Consider the following 16,990-nt stretch of genomic DNA (forward strand, 5'->3'; position numbering starts at 1 on the left):
TGCTTGGCCGTCTGCACACGAAAATATTTTGTGCGTGCACATGATGTACAAGTATTTCTTTTACGTCTGTACACCATCTGTAAGTGAAAAGTCTTGAGACGTTTTGGCACTATTGGCCTTTTATAAAATGAGGCCGTGACTGACCTCGTCATAAATGAAAAAGAAACAAAAAAAAAACACGTTACGCGGGTACTGATACTGTGATTCTACGACTATATAATATACTAAAAATACGTTAAACTAAATAAGCAGTGTGAAAAGCCAATTTTTGACGTCGACAGTACAGCCATATTGTCTCATTTTTGTAAACAAACACTATATTACTGAAATTGTTCACTACATGTAATTTTAAACTACTTAAGCTCGTAGCTAAATGCTGTCCCATAATTATACGTTAAATAAAACATTACAATTAGAAAAAACATAGATAGACAACTACTCACAGTGCTGTCCGCCATCCTTTTACAGTGTAGAGTTTTTGAAACTGTTGCTTCAGAACTGCCTAAACCTGTGGTGACGCATGGCGCTGCGGCGCTGCAAGTATATGATATCGGCATAGGGCTCGCGCTCCAGACCACTAGAGAACGCTGAAACGATCACCTCCCATCAACTCAACAGCCAGTGTTTCAACATGGCCACCTGCGCAATGCTAAGATCTGGGTTAGGGTTCCTTCAGTCAACATTAATGGTCACAAAACAGGTAAAACGTACCGATTGTCATCTGCGTGTTTTAGAGCCTTGTAGCTTGCTTTTGTTATTTCGCAAAAGAAAGCTTACGGTCCAATTTTTACGGTCCACTGTATAACGTGTGACCTCCAGAGCAGACTTGCTGAGCTAGGTTAGCTAGCAATAAAAAAGAAACGTTTATATGTTGAGTCACAGGTAATCATGTACGTTATGTGACACAGCCATCAGCGTCTTGGGATGGTGGAGCTGCTCAAGCTCATTTAAGTTCACGTTACATGATTGTTATGTATATTTATGTACATGACTCTATATATAAACTTGATCTCACCACTCTTTTTGTGCAGACAGCTCACGTTTTCTACACCTGTGTAGATGTTTCATTAAATACATGCAAAAGTGACCCCCAAAACTGAAGAGTTCACAAACACGTGCCATCTTTTGTTTTTACTTATTTTGGATACGATGCATGACATGCTGAGCATTTATGAACTAGCTACCAAAAGTGTTTTTGGAGCCCCAAATCTCAGATTTACTCATGATCAAGAGTGGCTTCTTTTCTCCCCTCCTTCCAGTGTTATTTATTGTGGTAACCAGTGAATACTAAAAACCTCTAAATCATATGTGTCATTGAAGTTATCTTGCAGACAATGATGAATGTGCATGTCATTAACATTGATAGTTGTTATTGGCTACCGATATATAGGTCATTTTCTACTTCAGACTACCAATTTCCTTTCTTACACTTAAGTGTTATTTTTTCCAGTATCGGTTTCCTGGCTGTTACTGGGTCCTCTGATAAACACTATAATGTGTTATATGTATTTCCTCTTATTTTCATTTTTGGGTGTGTCAGTGAACATTACAGAAAATAGGCTTTTAGCAGTTATCTTTGACAGTGTAGTGGTTGTCAGCATTTGGTAGATTCTCTGGTCTCTTCTTTGTTATACTTTCTTAAAGTTTTTAAAAATGATTTAGAGCAGAATTTCCCAACCTGGTCCTCAGGGCCCACCCAAATGGACCCTATTTTTGCTCCAACCTAACTCAACCTAAGCATATAGGAATGAAGGAAATATGTGGGCCGTCTGGGGGGCCGTAAGGACCAGGTTGGGAAACACTAATTAAGAAGAGCTGCTTCGTGCCCACTCTTCACTGCTGTCCACAGACCATCCATAGTGGTTGTATTTTTTTTTTCTCCATTTCTCCACTGTGTGCCATAATGCATTGTCTTGGAATATGTATCATTTGTTGTGGTTTTCTTCTTTTAAATGAACAGAGAGGAAAAATACACCAAAAATAGTTAGTAAGATATAGACGTGTGAGCCATTCTTTTTGACTGCCAGTGATTATCTGTTTTTAATGTTTCCTGTGGTATTTTCACATGTATTTCAGGCATGCAAAAGTTCACTTGGAGTAGTGGAGCAGGTCAGAGGGTATTATGTTGACTGGAGAATGCTACGGGATGTGAAGAGAAGGCAAATGGCCTACGAGTTTGCAGACACAAGATTACGCATCAATGCCATCAGAAAAAACACTCTTTTACCTAAAGAGTTGCAGGTGCTTATATCCAACTCTACTGCCTTTCTTGCTTCTTAACCTATTTGCTCTTATTATTAATATGTAGTATTACTTTTTCTTTTATTTCCCCTTCATTGCTGTTATTGTTGTCTAGGGCTGCCAGTTTTTATTGTTATGATTAAGATTTTTTTCACTTAGGTGGTTGATACTAACATTGATCAATGAGCTTAATAATAATTTACTGATACTAATTTGTCTTAAGTGCTGCATTCAACGTGCTTTCCACTTTGTTCAGTATTTTAATGCCTTAACACCTGCAGATCTCACAGTGCTGCGAAATGTACAATGAATATTGTTCCTCTGGCTTTGATTTCTCAATGTAATCAAATCACCCTTTTTATCAGGGGAATTTTCTGTTTTATGGGTCATTTAGATGCTGGTTGATGTTTCTTACCAATCTTTTTGATTGCTGGTTTATGGAGGTGGTATTGGCCAGTTGTGCTGGGTGGTGCTCTGCAAATTAGTAGCTGACTCTTCTATTAATTACTGCTGTGATGACACTGTGCAGCACACCATAATTTTGTGAGAAAAAGTTTCTTTGGCAGTGAGATTTCATTCATGCAATGACACTACAGTTAAGGTAAAAAATATAAGTCATGGTAAATTATGAGACTTGACAGCCGCAAGTACAAATGGAAGATGAGACAGCTTTAACAATTGACCATTTAACCTCCATTAAACCATTTTTGAAGCTGCTGAATATACACCTGAAATATAACAGTCACTGATACTCCACTTGTGTTTCTGCAGGAGGTAGCTGATAAAGAAATTGCTGCCTTGCCCCGAGACAGTTGCCCAGTACGCATCCGCAACAGGTGTGTGATGACATCACGGCCGCGGGGACTGAAACGCAGGTGGCGTGTGAGCCGTATTGTCTTTAGACACCTAGCAGACCACAACCAGATGTCTGGGATACAGAGGGCTATGTGGTGAAAACATCACATTAGGCAGATTTAATACCATTTAGTGTTTGGGACTGTAAGGGTCTATATAGAACAGGCTGGAGCCAGTATGTTCAACTGCATCATCACAGCACTGAAAGTCTGAGCTCCATCATTATTTTGTTTTGTATACTTAAGATGCTGTTTTATTTTTCAGCCAAAATGAGGACATCATCCCACAACGTTGATCTTACCGAAAGCAAATGTGGTGAATGTTATGTTGTTTTCAGTATAATAAAGGTTGCGCACTATTACATGTTTGCATAGTTTCATTTATACACTTTTTATTAGGACACTTAATATATGATGTTAAATATGTTAGAGACTCTAAAGTCTTTTTTATTGGCCTAAAGCACCACTATTGGTGGAAAGACACTGTTCACAGTTATTAGCCCTTTAAGGACCTTGGCAGTTCGCTTTGTTAATAAGGCTTCCTGGGGTGTTATTTTGAAACGAGTATTTGTTTATGTATGTTTGAGAAAGTGAAATAAAGTTTTTAATTTTACAGATTTTATCAAAATGCTTTGTTGGCTAAAAAATATAGCATATTATTGTTTTGTAAAACTGTAAATAATTCATGTTCAGGAGAGATATGTGTGTAGATTAATATCCAAGACTCATTTGACTTTCAAAGAAAAGGGGTTTTTCAATAATTACGTTTTCGTTTATCACTAAAATGATGGGCATCCCCCTGTATCAGCCAACTCACTTCCGGTTGTCCTTAACTCACTTTTCTGTCTACAACGTATAATAAAAAAAAAGATATTAATTTTTGTTAGTAAAACGTACGCATTGGTGGTTTATTTTTTCCCTGATCCTGTTAAAAAAAAAATAAAAAAATTGACCTCTTGAGAAATAAGACTTTATTTTAAAAAGACAAAACCTGTTATCATTACTGTACTAAACATTAACATTCAATTACGTATTAATCACATTAATTATTATTTATAATAGCACATATACACCATACACACACAGTTAAACTTATAAAGGCAGTGACGACATGATGATCCAGCACTCAAAATCTTTTTCAGAGTGGTTCCACTGCTCACAGCTACAGAGAAACCTCACACAGGGGACAAGTGTGACATGATGGCATTGTTCCTTGGGGGATTAAGCTGTTTGCACCTGCCACAAATGTCTGTGTTGTGGTACACTGTCGTCACCATATGCAGTGGGAGACAGTGTCACCGGTATTGTGAAGCAACAAGCAAGGAAAGAAGCTTTGGGTTCCCCTTCAAGTAATGTCACACATAAGTCCAGGAAAGTTCATGTGCTCTCAGTCATTTATTAAATGTCAATTGCCAAGAAAAGAAAATATTTACATAGAACCCTATTTCCAAAAAAGTTAAGATGCTTTGCAAAATGTAAATAAAAATGGAATAAAAGAATGTGCGAATCATTTCAACCGTTTTAAAATTAAAATAGTACAAAGACAACATTTCACATGAAACAGATTTTTTTTTTTTAAAAATATATGCCCAATTAGAATTTGATGCCAGCAACACATTTAAGAAAAGTTGGGAAAGGGGCAACAAAAGGCTGGTAAAGTTGTGTAATGCTAAAAAAAAAAAAACACCTGGTGGAACATCTCACAACTAATTAGGTTAATTGGCAACAGGTCAATAACTTGATTAGACATAAAAAGAGAGGCTGATGGTGAGGCGTTTGCCACTCTGTGAAAGACTGTGCAGGCAAATGGTGCAACAGTTCAAGAATAACATTTCTCAGCATTGCAAAGAATTTGGGGATTGCATAATCTATGGTACTCAATATTATCAAAATATTTAGATAATCCAGACAGATCTCTGTATGCAAGGGACAAGGGCAAAAAACAATGCTGGCTGGCCGTGATCTTCATGCCCTCAGGCAGCACTGCATTAAAAACAAACACAGTTTTATAGTGAAAATCACTGCATGACCTTAGAAACACCTCTGAGAACCATTGTCTGTGCTGCATCTGTAAATGCAAGTTAAAACTCTACCATACAAAGAAAAAAACATATAAACAGGATCCAGAAATGCTGCCGCCTTCTCTGGGCCTGGGCTCATTTAAGATGGACTGAGGTGAACTGAAAAAGTGTCCTGTGGTCTGATGAATCAAAATTTGAAATTCTTTTTGAAAACCACGGAAATTGCATCCTCTGGGCTAAAGAGGAGAGGGACCATCTGGCTTGTTATCAACACAAAGTTCAAAAGACAAGGAGCGAAGCGATGCGGCGAGAACCAATAGGAATTGAGCATTGAACCAGAGAAGGTGTAGAGAGGAGAATTACCCATAGATACCCATACCTAGATGCCGCGTTGCCTGTTGTTCTCTATCTGAGGCAATACCTCTGTGCGTCCGTCATGTTGGAGCGGTCAAGATCTGCTTGTAAACAAATTCACTTGTATTGAGAGGTGATGAGTCTCAGGATTAAATCGGCCAGCAAATCCATCAATGTGTGAATCACTCCTAGTACACGTAAAAATAAACCCCTCAAAAAACACAGTAACAAGGACGAAGCTAAAGTTGGCTTCCTACTAGCCAGCTTCTTGTTTGAGTTTTAAATAGTGCAGCTGTCACTTTCTGGTGCCTGAAGCTGCACCATTTAAGGTGGAACAGGAAAATTCAAACAAGAAGCTGGCTGGTGCACCATTTAAGGTGGAACAGATAAATTCGAACAAGAAGCTGGCAAATAAGCTAACTTCAGGTTTGTGTAAGGTGCTAAAGTTAATCTGTTATGAATGTCTACACGGATTAAGGAATGCTATAACTTATAGCAACAAAGCAGTCATTCTAAATAAATAACTACTACATAAAGTTAAGAATGCCTGAGTATACTATTAAATGAAACAAGCTTAGTATACCACCAGAGGAAAAACAATCACATCAACAGGTTCTCTGTGCATCACCAACCACACAGCCATATCTACACTTAAGCATCGCACAAACATGAGCGTGGATCGCTGCGTTCCCTCCGTTATATAATCCTATAGAAAGCGTTCTGAGTGCAATATTCTTGAAATAGTATTTTGGACAGTATCTTTCTTAAACTGCCGCTCTGTAATGGTACTGAATGCTGTCCAGCAGCGATGTTGACCGCTACAAAAATGGCGGCGCCGTTGACGTGCCTTGATGGACCCAATGCAGCATCTAGGTATGTGCATCTATGGAATTACCACTGCAATGTCTTTCGGGTTTCTCAAACGCTAGAGAAAGCTCCTGAGCGAGTCCAAATGAATGGGTTGATATGGAGCATTTGAGCAAAATCTTAGTTTATAAACGCTAGACATTTTTAATGTAAAAGAATGCAATCATCCGAACACTGAATAGCATAAAACATTTTAACACCGCTGTTATATTTCGAGTTCGAGTTATAGGAGTTTAAAACGGCACCTCATGTCGTCAACAATGACGTCAGTGAGCGCGAACAGTCAATGAGCTGCTCCGCTCGCCAACCAATCAGCACTCACTAGCAGTAATGCCCGCCTTCTGCTGCCCACGACCCGTATGTTGTAGAAAAAAAAGGAAATATATAGGTACGTTTTCTTTGCTACCAGCTCCTTTAAGAGGACGGAGGCCTCTGTGCCACCATTTCCATGGAATTATGGTAAGTGTGCATGTTTATTAATCTTTTGCAATGTCTTTCTCTTTTATAGTGATGGCCGTTACAAAGCTTCAACACAGTTGAACCAACTGTATCCGCAAATGGTTCAGTGTTTTGAAGCATTTGTCACCTGACTCCATGCTGCCATCTACTGTCCAGTTCAATTTTCTACAAGGGCTGTTTCCTATTGATTGTCGTATTTCAATTAAAGCTTATTCGCTCAAATAAACCTTTATTACAACACAAACGTGTTAATTTGATCATTTGAACAGTAAATAAGTATACCACTGACATAATTTTTGTATTAAGAAAGAAAATCGTGTTAAAAATAACTCTATTTGTCTTCTTATCATGCATACATGATAAACTTCCCAAGAAATGAAGTGTCATATTGTAATATTTGTGGTAATGGAAATAATTATAATGATGTCAAGAAGCATTAAAAAGGTGTTATTTGAGTATGATAGCGTTTGGTCACTTATCATACATCTCACTTTATTTTGGCTGGCTAAATGAAACTGATCACATACTTGAGACCTGGCTCTTTCTTGAGCCTTCCATGATAGACCTGTTTATTTAATGGAACAACCTCTCCAGTGTTTTCTATCCGTGTATGTGCCAGTATTTCTCGAGGAAACCCTCGAGTTTGGGATTTTTCACACACTTTTGAACTTCCTCTGGGTAAGTGGGCATGAATGGGTTCAGACACTAAAATAGGCCAATTATAGATGTCTTGTTTATTTACATTTATGTACAAAAAATGCAGGAACAAGGTATAAAATATTTGAAATACGACTACTGAAAACAACAGAAACCGTTTTGGAGTTCACCAGTTTAACCCCATGGAAGAAGCCCAGGGTATTTGAATCGTTTTCAGTGATGTAACAAAGCTTCATTGGCGGTTATCATGTGACTCCAGCATTTGAAGCGAGGCACTGAATCATTGTATCGATACAATTCACAGCATGAAGTGTCGACACTGATTTGATGCTCTGGTGTCAAGCAGACATACAGTTAGGCCCAGAAATATTTGGACAGTGACACAATCTTCATGATTTGGGCTCTGCATGGATTTGCCCACATTGGATTTGAAATGAAACAACTGACATGCAATTGAAGTGTAGACTTTCAGGTTTAACTCAAGGGGTTGAACAAAAATATCTTATGAAACGTTTAGGAATTGCAACCATTTTTCTACAAAGCCTCGTCATTTCAGGGGCTCAAAAGCAATTGGACAAATTAACTTTACCATAAATAAAATGTTCATTTTTAATACTTTGTTGAGAATCCTTTGCAGGCAATGACTTCCTGAAGTCTGGAACCCATGGACATCACCAAACGCTGGGTTTCCTCCTTTGTGATGCTTTACCAGGCCTTTACTGCAGCTGTCTTCAGTTGTTGCTTGTTTGTGGGTCTTTCTGCCTTAAGTTTTGTCTTAAGCAAGTGAAATGCATGCTCGATCGGGTTGAGATCTGGTGATTGACTCGGCCATTGCAGAATATTCCACTTCTTTGCCTTAAAAAACTCCTGGGTTGCTTTCGCAGTATGTTTTGGGTCATTGTCCATCTGTACTGTGAAGCGTCGTCCAATCAACCGTGCTGCATTTGGTTGAATCTGAGCAGAAAGTAAATCCCCGTACACTTCAGAATTCATCCGGCTACTTCTGTCTTCTGTCACATCATGAATAAACACTAGTGGCCCAGTGCCATTGGAAGCCATGCATGCCCATGCCATCACACTGCCTCCACCATGTTTTACAGAGGATGTGGTGTGCTTTGGATCATTAGCCGTTCCAAGCCTTCTCCATACTTTCTTCTTCCCATCATTATGGTACAGGTTGATCTCAGTTTCTTCTGTCCAAAGAATGCTGTTCCAGACCTGGGCTGGCTTCTTTAGATGTTTTTTGGCAAAGTCTAATCTGGCCTTTCTATTTTTGAGGCTGATTAATGGTTTGCACCTTGTGGTGAATCCTCTGTATTTGCTCTTGTGAAGTCTTCTCTTTATGGTAGACTTAGATACTTATACACTTACTTCCTGGAGAGTGTTCTTCACTTGGGTGGATGTTGTGAAGGGGTTTTTCTTCACCGTGGAAAGGATTCTGCGATCATCCACCACTGTTGTCTTCTGTGGACGTCCAGGCCCTTTTGTGTTCCCGAGCTTACCAGTGCGCTCTTTTTTTCCCAAAATGTACCAAACTGTTGATTTGGCCACTCCTAACATTTCTTCTATCTCTCTGATGGATTTCTTCTCTTTTTTCAGCCTAATGTTGGTCTGTTTCACTTCCATTGAGAGCTCCTTTGACCGCATGTTGTGGGTTCACAGCAACAGCTTCCAAATGCAAATGCCACACCTGGAATCAACTCCAGACCTTTTACCTGCTTAATTGATGATGGATTAACGAGGGAATAGCCCATGCAGCCCATGAAACAGCTTTTGAGTCCAATTACCTTTGGTCCCTTGAAAAAGAGGCAGCTACATATTAAAGAGCTGTACTTCCTAAACCCGTCCTCCAATTACCCACAAATTAAAGTTGAGAGTCTGCACAACAAGCCCATGTTGATTATACAACTGTATCTTGAATATGTTTTGGTAAACAGCTAAAATGCCAAAACTTGTGTCACTGTCCAAATATTTCTGGGCCTAACTGTATATATAAACTATACAATACAATACGTATACAAACTAAAAGTTCCTTAACAGTGATTGAATTGCTAACTGAGTATTTAAGTAACCTGTCTTCAACGCCAGAGCTTTCCTGTTTTCACCTGTGGGTTGATAAAATTTAGATTATCATTAATTTCACATTTTATTCTATTCACCTTTGAAATCTTATGATCAGTAACACTACTGAATTTGTAATAAGCTTATCACTTCTGCTTTCTGCTGCCAGGAGTGAGGAGGAAGAGGAGGAGGCACTGGGAGAGGTGGACATGGCAGTTTGGGGTTATCCTAGATGTCGTGGCAAGGTCAGAGGTGGTCCTTCTTGCTGTTCCAGTGGTCGGGCCTTTGGTGGTCTGTGCCCTCTTCCGTTGTGCCCTCTGCTCCTTTATCTCTTCAGCCTCTCTGGCCAAGTCATCCTTCTGCCGCTGGACTCTGTCATCCTCTCCAGTGGTGACCCAAGCCTCAATAGGGACTCTTCCGATAATTTTCTTTTGATAATCAACCTGGGTCAGGACGTCTGCAAAGTCAGGCTGAATTAGTCCTGCTGCCACCAGAGGGATGATCGAGAGGGGCTGAGGGTCTTGGAGTGGGTGGTTGGGATGATGCAGAGGCCCTCACTGGACTGGAGGATGATGGCACCACTGAATCCTGCAGGCTGGTACTGGTGGTGCTGCACCTGGGCCAGGGGAGGGCATGAGGCAGCTTGAATCTACAGCATGTAGATTCAGAGGAAAGATGCCGCACTTTCTGAACCCATCCACCACAATGCCCCGGTCCTTCAGCTAATTAGAAGCTAGCTGTCATGGTTTTAGAGAATGTTTCACCATTTCGACGCGTCTCCTGTTCGCTGTCAACCATTTTCTGGCACTACGATAAATCTTCGGCAGCTTGAGTCAATGGCTCATACTGGTAAGGCTCAAGATGCACTGCCTGTTCAGAAACATTTCCCCCTGTCAAAGATAGGGATGGTAGTGGAGAAAATAGTCAGCCTCGTAAGACCTTTCAGTTGCAAAAGTGCTGTTTGGTTCTGTCACTCTTCATATTTTGTGGTATTTAAGGTTAGCCATAAAAACACAGCAGCCCCGCCCAACCATTTTCCCTTGCAGCCCCACCTCCAAACCCAAACATCACTACAATGCGGTGTAGTTACTGTTTAAGGTGGAATGGGAAAATTCGAACATGCAACTGGCAAAAAGAAGCTGACTTCAGTTTCATTGAGATGAGTAAGGCATGATATGAGCAGGTTGCTTTAGTTCTGCTTGACAGCTGAGTAACAAACTTATTTTTGCTGTTTCACAGAACCAACAGGTCAGCATTGTTTTGTCCCATCAGCTAATGTGATAGCTAATCACAACTGCTGCACCATTTAAGGTGGAACAGGAAAACTCGAACAAGAAGCCAGCGAAAAAGAAGCTAAATTCAGTCATGTAGGTTTAACACTTGTAGTATTTTTTGATAAGAAGTTTTAGGCTATGGAAATGTCCTACCTAGAAGTTTAATTTACGGGCTATAAAATGCACTACAGTAGGACATTTCTATAAGGTAGCTTATCAAAACACTGCCATAGCCCACCTTACTTTAGTGTAAGTGTGCTTAGTGACATCAAATTGATGCACAATATTATTACTAAGACACTTTAACCTTAGTAATAATAACCTTGTAACTCAGATGATCCAGTGATATTTTTTAGGCGTGAAAATAAAAATGCTAACTGAAACAAACATAGGTGCCATTTGCTTGTGGTTTACTTTTTGTTTCTTTCGTTGCTTTCTTATTTTGAAGTTAACCAACATGTAAATATATGTTAATTAGCACTAGGCGGGGTTAAAACTGGGGAACTGCCTGCAAAATCCAGTGAATGTATCGTTAGAAATGGCAAAGGAGATAATGAGTTTGGCGAATTGCCAGGATGAAGATTATATATGACTTAGATGTGAAGTGATATTAGACAGACTTGGCAAAATCAAAGCTTTCACCAACACGGAAGTGGATACATGCCAGAATTTATGTGAAGTGGTAGATCTTGGGGTAAGGGACCATGGCAAACCATGGCCTAGATTGGATATTTACCAAGTACACTTTGGTAAATATCCTACTAACGTAACCTAAAACTAATAAAAATACACATACACACACAGTCATATTTGCAGTTGCACACTAAATTACTAGTCACCATATCTTACACAACTGGCAACAATACAGTTAGGCTACCTTGTGAGAATTGAGCAGTTATGTTAAATGTTTGTAACTTGTGTGCTTGATATATTAGCTGGGTTTAGTATAATAGCTTGTTTCAATGGTGTTTCTATATTTGATTTTATCTTTAGAGTGTCTGACTTGTACTCAGAAATCACTGATGCAGACCTTGACTGCACTCTGGAAGAAATCCAGAAGCTGTATCCTATTTCTGGATACAGAATGATTCATGGCCATCTTTAGTCAAGTCCAAAATAAATTTAAGAAACAGACAAAATTTTAAAAATGTGCTTTCTTTTTGTACATACGTTGCATATACAATGCATTGTGAATTGTGTTCCTGCATAGTAGTACAACATGCCGTTTAAATAATTTGTTATAATGCTCATTACAAACTAACTAAACTAATTAAGAGTATGTGCTACAACTTTTATTGTTGTGTTTCAGCCTCAACAGTACAATGCTCTCTTCAAAGAGTGGAACCTGAAGGGTCACGAATAAGGGCCCTTTCAGCCCCTATAGTGAGATGTGGGCAGTACTCTGTGCCCTTCCCCAACGTCATGTGGCATATTGATGGCAATCATACCACTTATCAGGTACTCAGATACAAAGAGGATTTATTCAAGAAAGTTATCATTTACCAATTCTTTACAAACTAATTTATTTATTCATGTACTTATATTTTCATTCAGACAGAGGATAGTAATTCACGGTGGCATCAGTGGTTTCAACTGGCTGAAAGTTTATCTTTCAGCTTCATTCAGACATGCACTGTGCTCAGCTACTTCACTGCTGCTTTGAATGAATATGGCTTACCATATCAAGTACGCTCAGACAAAGGAGGAGAGAACATTGGTGTTGCTAAGTTCATGGTGGCAAACAGAGGAGAGGGCAGAATTCCCCATACTACAGGAAGAAGTGTACACAATGGTGTAAGAAGTGTAAACAGAGGTATGTTTACGTCTTATACATCGCTGTGTATACGTAAGTACCCTAAGTCTAAGCTAAGGGACCCCACGAGGTACATTTTTGTGTTTCCCTTATCTGGCGTACTAGATCTAACTCCTTAACTAATTGATACGTTCCTCATAAAACACCATATAAATATTGTAAATTTACAGCATCAGGGGTGTTAGACTAGGAAAAACAAAAGTGCTGAGTATTGGGTCCTTAAGGGGGTATTAAGCTCAATGTTGAGGAATGTACCTAAGCTCTTGTCCAATTGAGCAGGTTTGACTTTAACCTTAAGTTATCTGGTTAAGCAGAGAAATCCTGCTTTGTGAAATTCCCCTAGAACTGGCACTATGAACTACTGTTCCAAGACCAGGATGTCAAACTAAGTGGGGCACAACCTTGCAGATTTGTGTTTTCTCTCTTCTAATTCTTTCAGTCAAACTCGTTAAGACCATACAAACATTTTACCTTAAGTTGTATGTGGTGTGTTGAATGAGGTACAATGTTGAACTCTGCAGTGATGTGGCCCTCCGGTTGTTCGACAGCTGGTTATTTTAGTGACGTTATATAATCTGTTGTTGTTTTTGTTTCAGAATTGAAACATTTACATTAACATTTACAGCATTTAGCAGACGCTCTTATCCAGAGCGACTTACAAAAAGTGCTTTGTCTATCCAGAGAAAGTATCTTTGCTAGGTACCAATAGGTTAGAGAGAAAGCAAGTCCTGAGCTCAGATACTGCTGGAATCAGAAAGTCATTATTGACACCTAGAGAAAAAGGGACAGAGTTAAACACAGAGCAGTGCAATACAATACAATACAATACATAAGTGCAGTACAATACATTATAATCAATACTTCATTCAGTGATCATTTAAGTGCTGTATAAAGAGATGTGTCTTCAGTCTGCGTTTGAAGACAGAGACTCTGCTGTATGGACAGCCAGTGGGAGTTCGTTCCACCACCTGTGTGCCAACACAGAGAACAGTCTTGATGCTTGCCTTCCGCGTGCCTTGAAGGATGGCAGGTCAAGCCGAGCTGTACCCGAAGCTCGAAGGGCTCGTGGTACAGCTCGAGATTTCACCATTGCCATCAAGTAGGGAGGGGCTGGTCCATTTTTGGCTTTGTAGGCAAGCATAAGGGTTTTAAATCTGATGCGTGCAGCTACAGGAAGTCAGTGAAGGGAGAGCAGCAGTGGGGTGATGTGGCTGAACTTCGGGAGATTGAAGATGAGCCGTGCTGCTGCATTCTGGATGAGTTGCAGAGGCTTGATGGCCTGCATTGGAAAACGAGCCAAGAGCGAGTTGCAGTAGTCAAGCCTTGAGATGACAAGAGACTGCACTAGCACCTGGGTGGCCTCTCAAGTGAGAAAGGGTCGGATCCTCCAGATGTTGTACAGGAGAAATCTGCATGACATGACCGAATTAGGTTCGCGATGTGAGTCGAGAACGATAACTGGCCATCCAGAACCACACCAAGACTTCTTGCCTTTACAGACGGGACAATCAGAGAGTTCTCAAATGAGATGGCAAGATCATGATGAGGACCTGTAGTTGCAGGGATGAATAGCAGCTCAGTCTTGCTAGGATTGAGCTTCAGGTGGTGAGCTGCCATCCATGAAGAGATGTCAGACAGACATGCTGAATCCGACTGGAAACCTGTGTGTCAGAGGTTGAGAAAGAAAGCATTAGTTGAGTGTCATCAGCATAACATTGATAAGAGAAGCCATGAGATGATATTACATTACAACCAAGAGAGCTAGTGTAAAGAGAAAAGAGAAGAGGACCTAGCACCGAGCCTTGTGGGACACCAGTGGAGAGCCTGCATGGAGAGGATGTGGACCCTCTCCATGTTACCTGATATGAGCGATCCCCCAGATAGGACTTGAACCACTTCCACGCAGAGCCAGTGATTCCAAGGTTGGTGAGGACGTCCAGAAGGATTGTGTGGTTGACTGTGTCAAAAGCTGCCGAAAGTTCTAGAAGAATCAGGACAGATGACAGGCTGATCTTGCTGACTGGAGCTTCTCGGTCACTGCTATAAGAGCAGTTTCTGTTGAGCGCGCTGGTTTGAAGCCCGACTGGTTGGGGTCCTGGAGCTGGTTCAGTGTGAGAAAGAGAGACAGTTGATTATAGACTGCACGTTCAAGAATTTTTGAAAGGAAAGAAAGGAGTGATACCAGTCTGTAGTTGTTGACATCAGAGTTGTCAAGTGTGGGCTTCTTCAGGATGGGAAGTACTCTTGCAGCCTTCAAAGTTGATGGAACTTCACCTGATGACAAGGACTTGTTAATGAGAAAAGTGATGTAGGGCAGTAGATCCTTCGAGATTGACTGGAACAATGCGGATGGAATGGGATCCAGTGGACAGGTGGTTGGGTTACTGGATTTGATCAGTTGAAGGACAGCATCAGTGGAAAGAGAAGAAAAACAGTTTAAGGGATTGAGAACAAGAGGAGGAGGTCTAGTGGAAGGAGTGGGGACAGAGGGAAAAGACTGGCGGATTCTAAAGACTGGCGGATTCTCCTCAAAGAAGGTGACAAAATCCTCAGGAGTGAGAGAAGAGGGTGGAGGGGGAGGAGGAGGGTTGAGGAGAGAGGAGAAAATGCCGAAGAGCTTGCGTGGATCAGATGCTGATGCTTCCAGTTTCTCTCTGTAGAAAGATGACTTTGCAGCAGTAACTTCAAGTGAGAAATTGGAAAGGAGAGATTGATAGGAGTGAAGATCTGAGTTGAGCTGGGATTTCCTCCACCTTCTCTCAGCCTTCCTTAGTTCTTGCCGGTTGCTGCGCAGGACACCTGTCAGCCAGGGGGCAGGTGGGGAAGATCTTGCTGGCCAGGAGGAGAGAGGACACAGAAAGTTAATTGCAGATGAGAATGAAGAGAGGAAAGCATCTGTAGCTGTGTCCAGTGAGAGAGAAGAAAATGAATCAGGATGGGGAAGAGTGGTCAGGATAGTTGAAGCGAAAGAGGAGGAAGGAGTGGAGTGCAGGTTGCGTCGAGAGGAGGAGCATGAAGGGGTGGAATGGACAGGAGCAGCAGGTAGGAAGAGTGAGAAAGCTAGGAAGTGGTGATCAGAGCGGTGAAGGGGAGTTACTGTGACATCCAGGTAGGTCTGGTGAATATCAGGTCCAAAGCGTTGCCTGCTCTGTGCGTCGGAGGAGTCTGGTTGAGGGTGAGGTCGAAGGATGATAGCAGTGGTAACAGGCAGGATGACTGCAGCTTGTCCAATGGCAGGTTGAAGTCACCCAGAAGTATGAGCACCCCATTGATGGGGAAGAGACTCAGAAGAATGTCTAACTCATCAATGAAGTAGCCTAGAGGAGAAGGAAGTCTATGTATATGAACACGTCCTGGGCACCACCAGATTTTCCTTCCTCACCTTGCCTTCTTCAGATGCTTGGAACCACCACAGGCTCAGAACAGAAGGCAACCAGTCTCCTATCCAGCTTTGGATGGGACACAGAACACATACTATTGAGGATCCCATTCAGGGAAATTCTGTTCCCTGCTCTAGCACACTATCTTAACCTGCTAATTAGCAGAGGAGTTGGCAGGAAAATCCCCAAACTGTGCACAAATCCAGCTCTCCAGGACTGAGACCCAGAGTTCTCCACTGTTGCTTCAAATAAGAGCATGCTTAAATAACAGTATTGGATATTACCTATGTTTTCACCATTTTATGGTTCTTTATCGCTATACAAAGTATTTTATAGTTACTGGAATTTTAATGGTAGGTGAATAAAAAATATGGAACTGACTGGGATGGCCCAGTGAGATATAGTGAAGAGGTAATTGTAGTTCCTGAGGTTTAGCTACCATGAGAACTCACAGCAGAAGAAGTGAAATCTTTGCCAAATCCTCATGTTCCCCTTTCTGATGCAGCAGCCACAGATTGCAACACAGTTAACCAGATTAATCAACTACTAGATTGACCAAGTGACATCTGTATTGAAACTGTAGTTTGTTTGGTGTGCCTGTCTGTCATCTGTTTTTGTTAGTAATTTATGAAATTCTACAGTTAATTGTCAATCTTTACACATTGCATCGGTAGCATTGTTTTATTATTTCAGACAGTGATCTGCTCTACTTTACATGTACATAGAAAAGAACATAAAATCTGTTGACTCAAAACTTGTTCCCATTGCTTGTTTTCAATTGATGAGTTTGTGACTTTCTAAGTACAGGGAAATGTCAATGATTGTCCATAGTAATTGTATGCTACAGAGTAGCAGATAAAGACCAGGTTGACAAACTGATATTCTGTTAATATATTAGTTTTTGTGTCTCAAGTGTAACACAACACAAAACACACACTTATACAATGTATGTATTTATTGTTAATTCAGAATGTATTGCTGGAAAAAAGAATACAATTGAACAATAAAT

General features: G+C 40.6%; 2 protein-coding genes across 2 annotated transcripts; both read left to right on the forward strand.

The window, feature by feature from the left end:
• The first annotated feature begins 568 nt into the window (after positions 1 to 568).
• Positions 569 to 3,457, forward strand: mrps14 (mitochondrial ribosomal protein S14). Its single transcript, XM_036597351.1, has 3 exons — positions 569 to 700; positions 2,077 to 2,241; positions 3,013 to 3,457. The coding sequence occupies exons 1-3, from the start codon at positions 632 to 634 to the stop codon at positions 3,193 to 3,195; spliced, it is 417 nt and encodes a 138-aa protein (XP_036453244.1). The 5' UTR covers positions 569 to 631; the 3' UTR covers positions 3,196 to 3,457.
• A 3,257-nt stretch (positions 3,458 to 6,714) lies between these two features.
• Positions 6,715 to 13,260, forward strand: LOC118825892. The gene is made up of 4 exons (XM_036596745.1): positions 6,715 to 6,796; positions 9,684 to 10,363; positions 12,098 to 12,246; positions 12,343 to 13,260. Exons 2-4 carry the CDS (start codon positions 10,270 to 10,272, stop codon positions 12,718 to 12,720), a joined length of 621 nt encoding a protein of 206 aa, XP_036452638.1. The 5' UTR covers positions 6,715 to 6,796; positions 9,684 to 10,269; the 3' UTR covers positions 12,721 to 13,260.
• The last annotated feature ends 3,730 nt before the right edge of the window (positions 13,261 to 16,990 follow it).

The sequence above is a fragment of the Colossoma macropomum genome, unplaced genomic scaffold, assembly GCF_904425465.1.
Source record: "Colossoma macropomum unplaced genomic scaffold, Colossoma_macropomum, whole genome shotgun sequence".
NCBI classification, from domain to species: Eukaryota; Metazoa; Chordata; class Actinopteri; order Characiformes; family Serrasalmidae; genus Colossoma; species Colossoma macropomum.

Excerpts from the sequence above, each read along its gene's own strand:
- mrps14 (XM_036597351.1), top strand. The coding sequence starts at position 632 with ATGGCCACCTGCGCAATGCTAAGATCTGGGTTAGGGTTCCTTCAGTCA. Across the intron at positions 701-2,076 it reads CATTAATGGTCACAAAACAG|GCATGCAAAAGTTCACTTGG; the intron begins GTAAAACGTACC and ends CATGTATTTCAG. Across the intron at positions 2,242-3,012 it reads TTTTACCTAAAGAGTTGCAG|GAGGTAGCTGATAAAGAAAT; the intron begins GTGCTTATATCC and ends GTGTTTCTGCAG.
- LOC118825892 (XM_036596745.1), top strand. The coding sequence starts at position 10,270 with ATGTTTCACCATTTCGACGCGTCTCCTGTTCGCTGTCAACCATTTTCT. Across the intron at positions 10,364-12,097 it reads TGAGTCAATGGCTCATACTG|CCTCAACAGTACAATGCTCT; the intron begins GTAAGGCTCAAG and ends GTTGTGTTTCAG. Across the intron at positions 12,247-12,342 it reads GCAATCATACCACTTATCAG|ACAGAGGATAGTAATTCACG; the intron begins GTACTCAGATAC and ends ATTTTCATTCAG.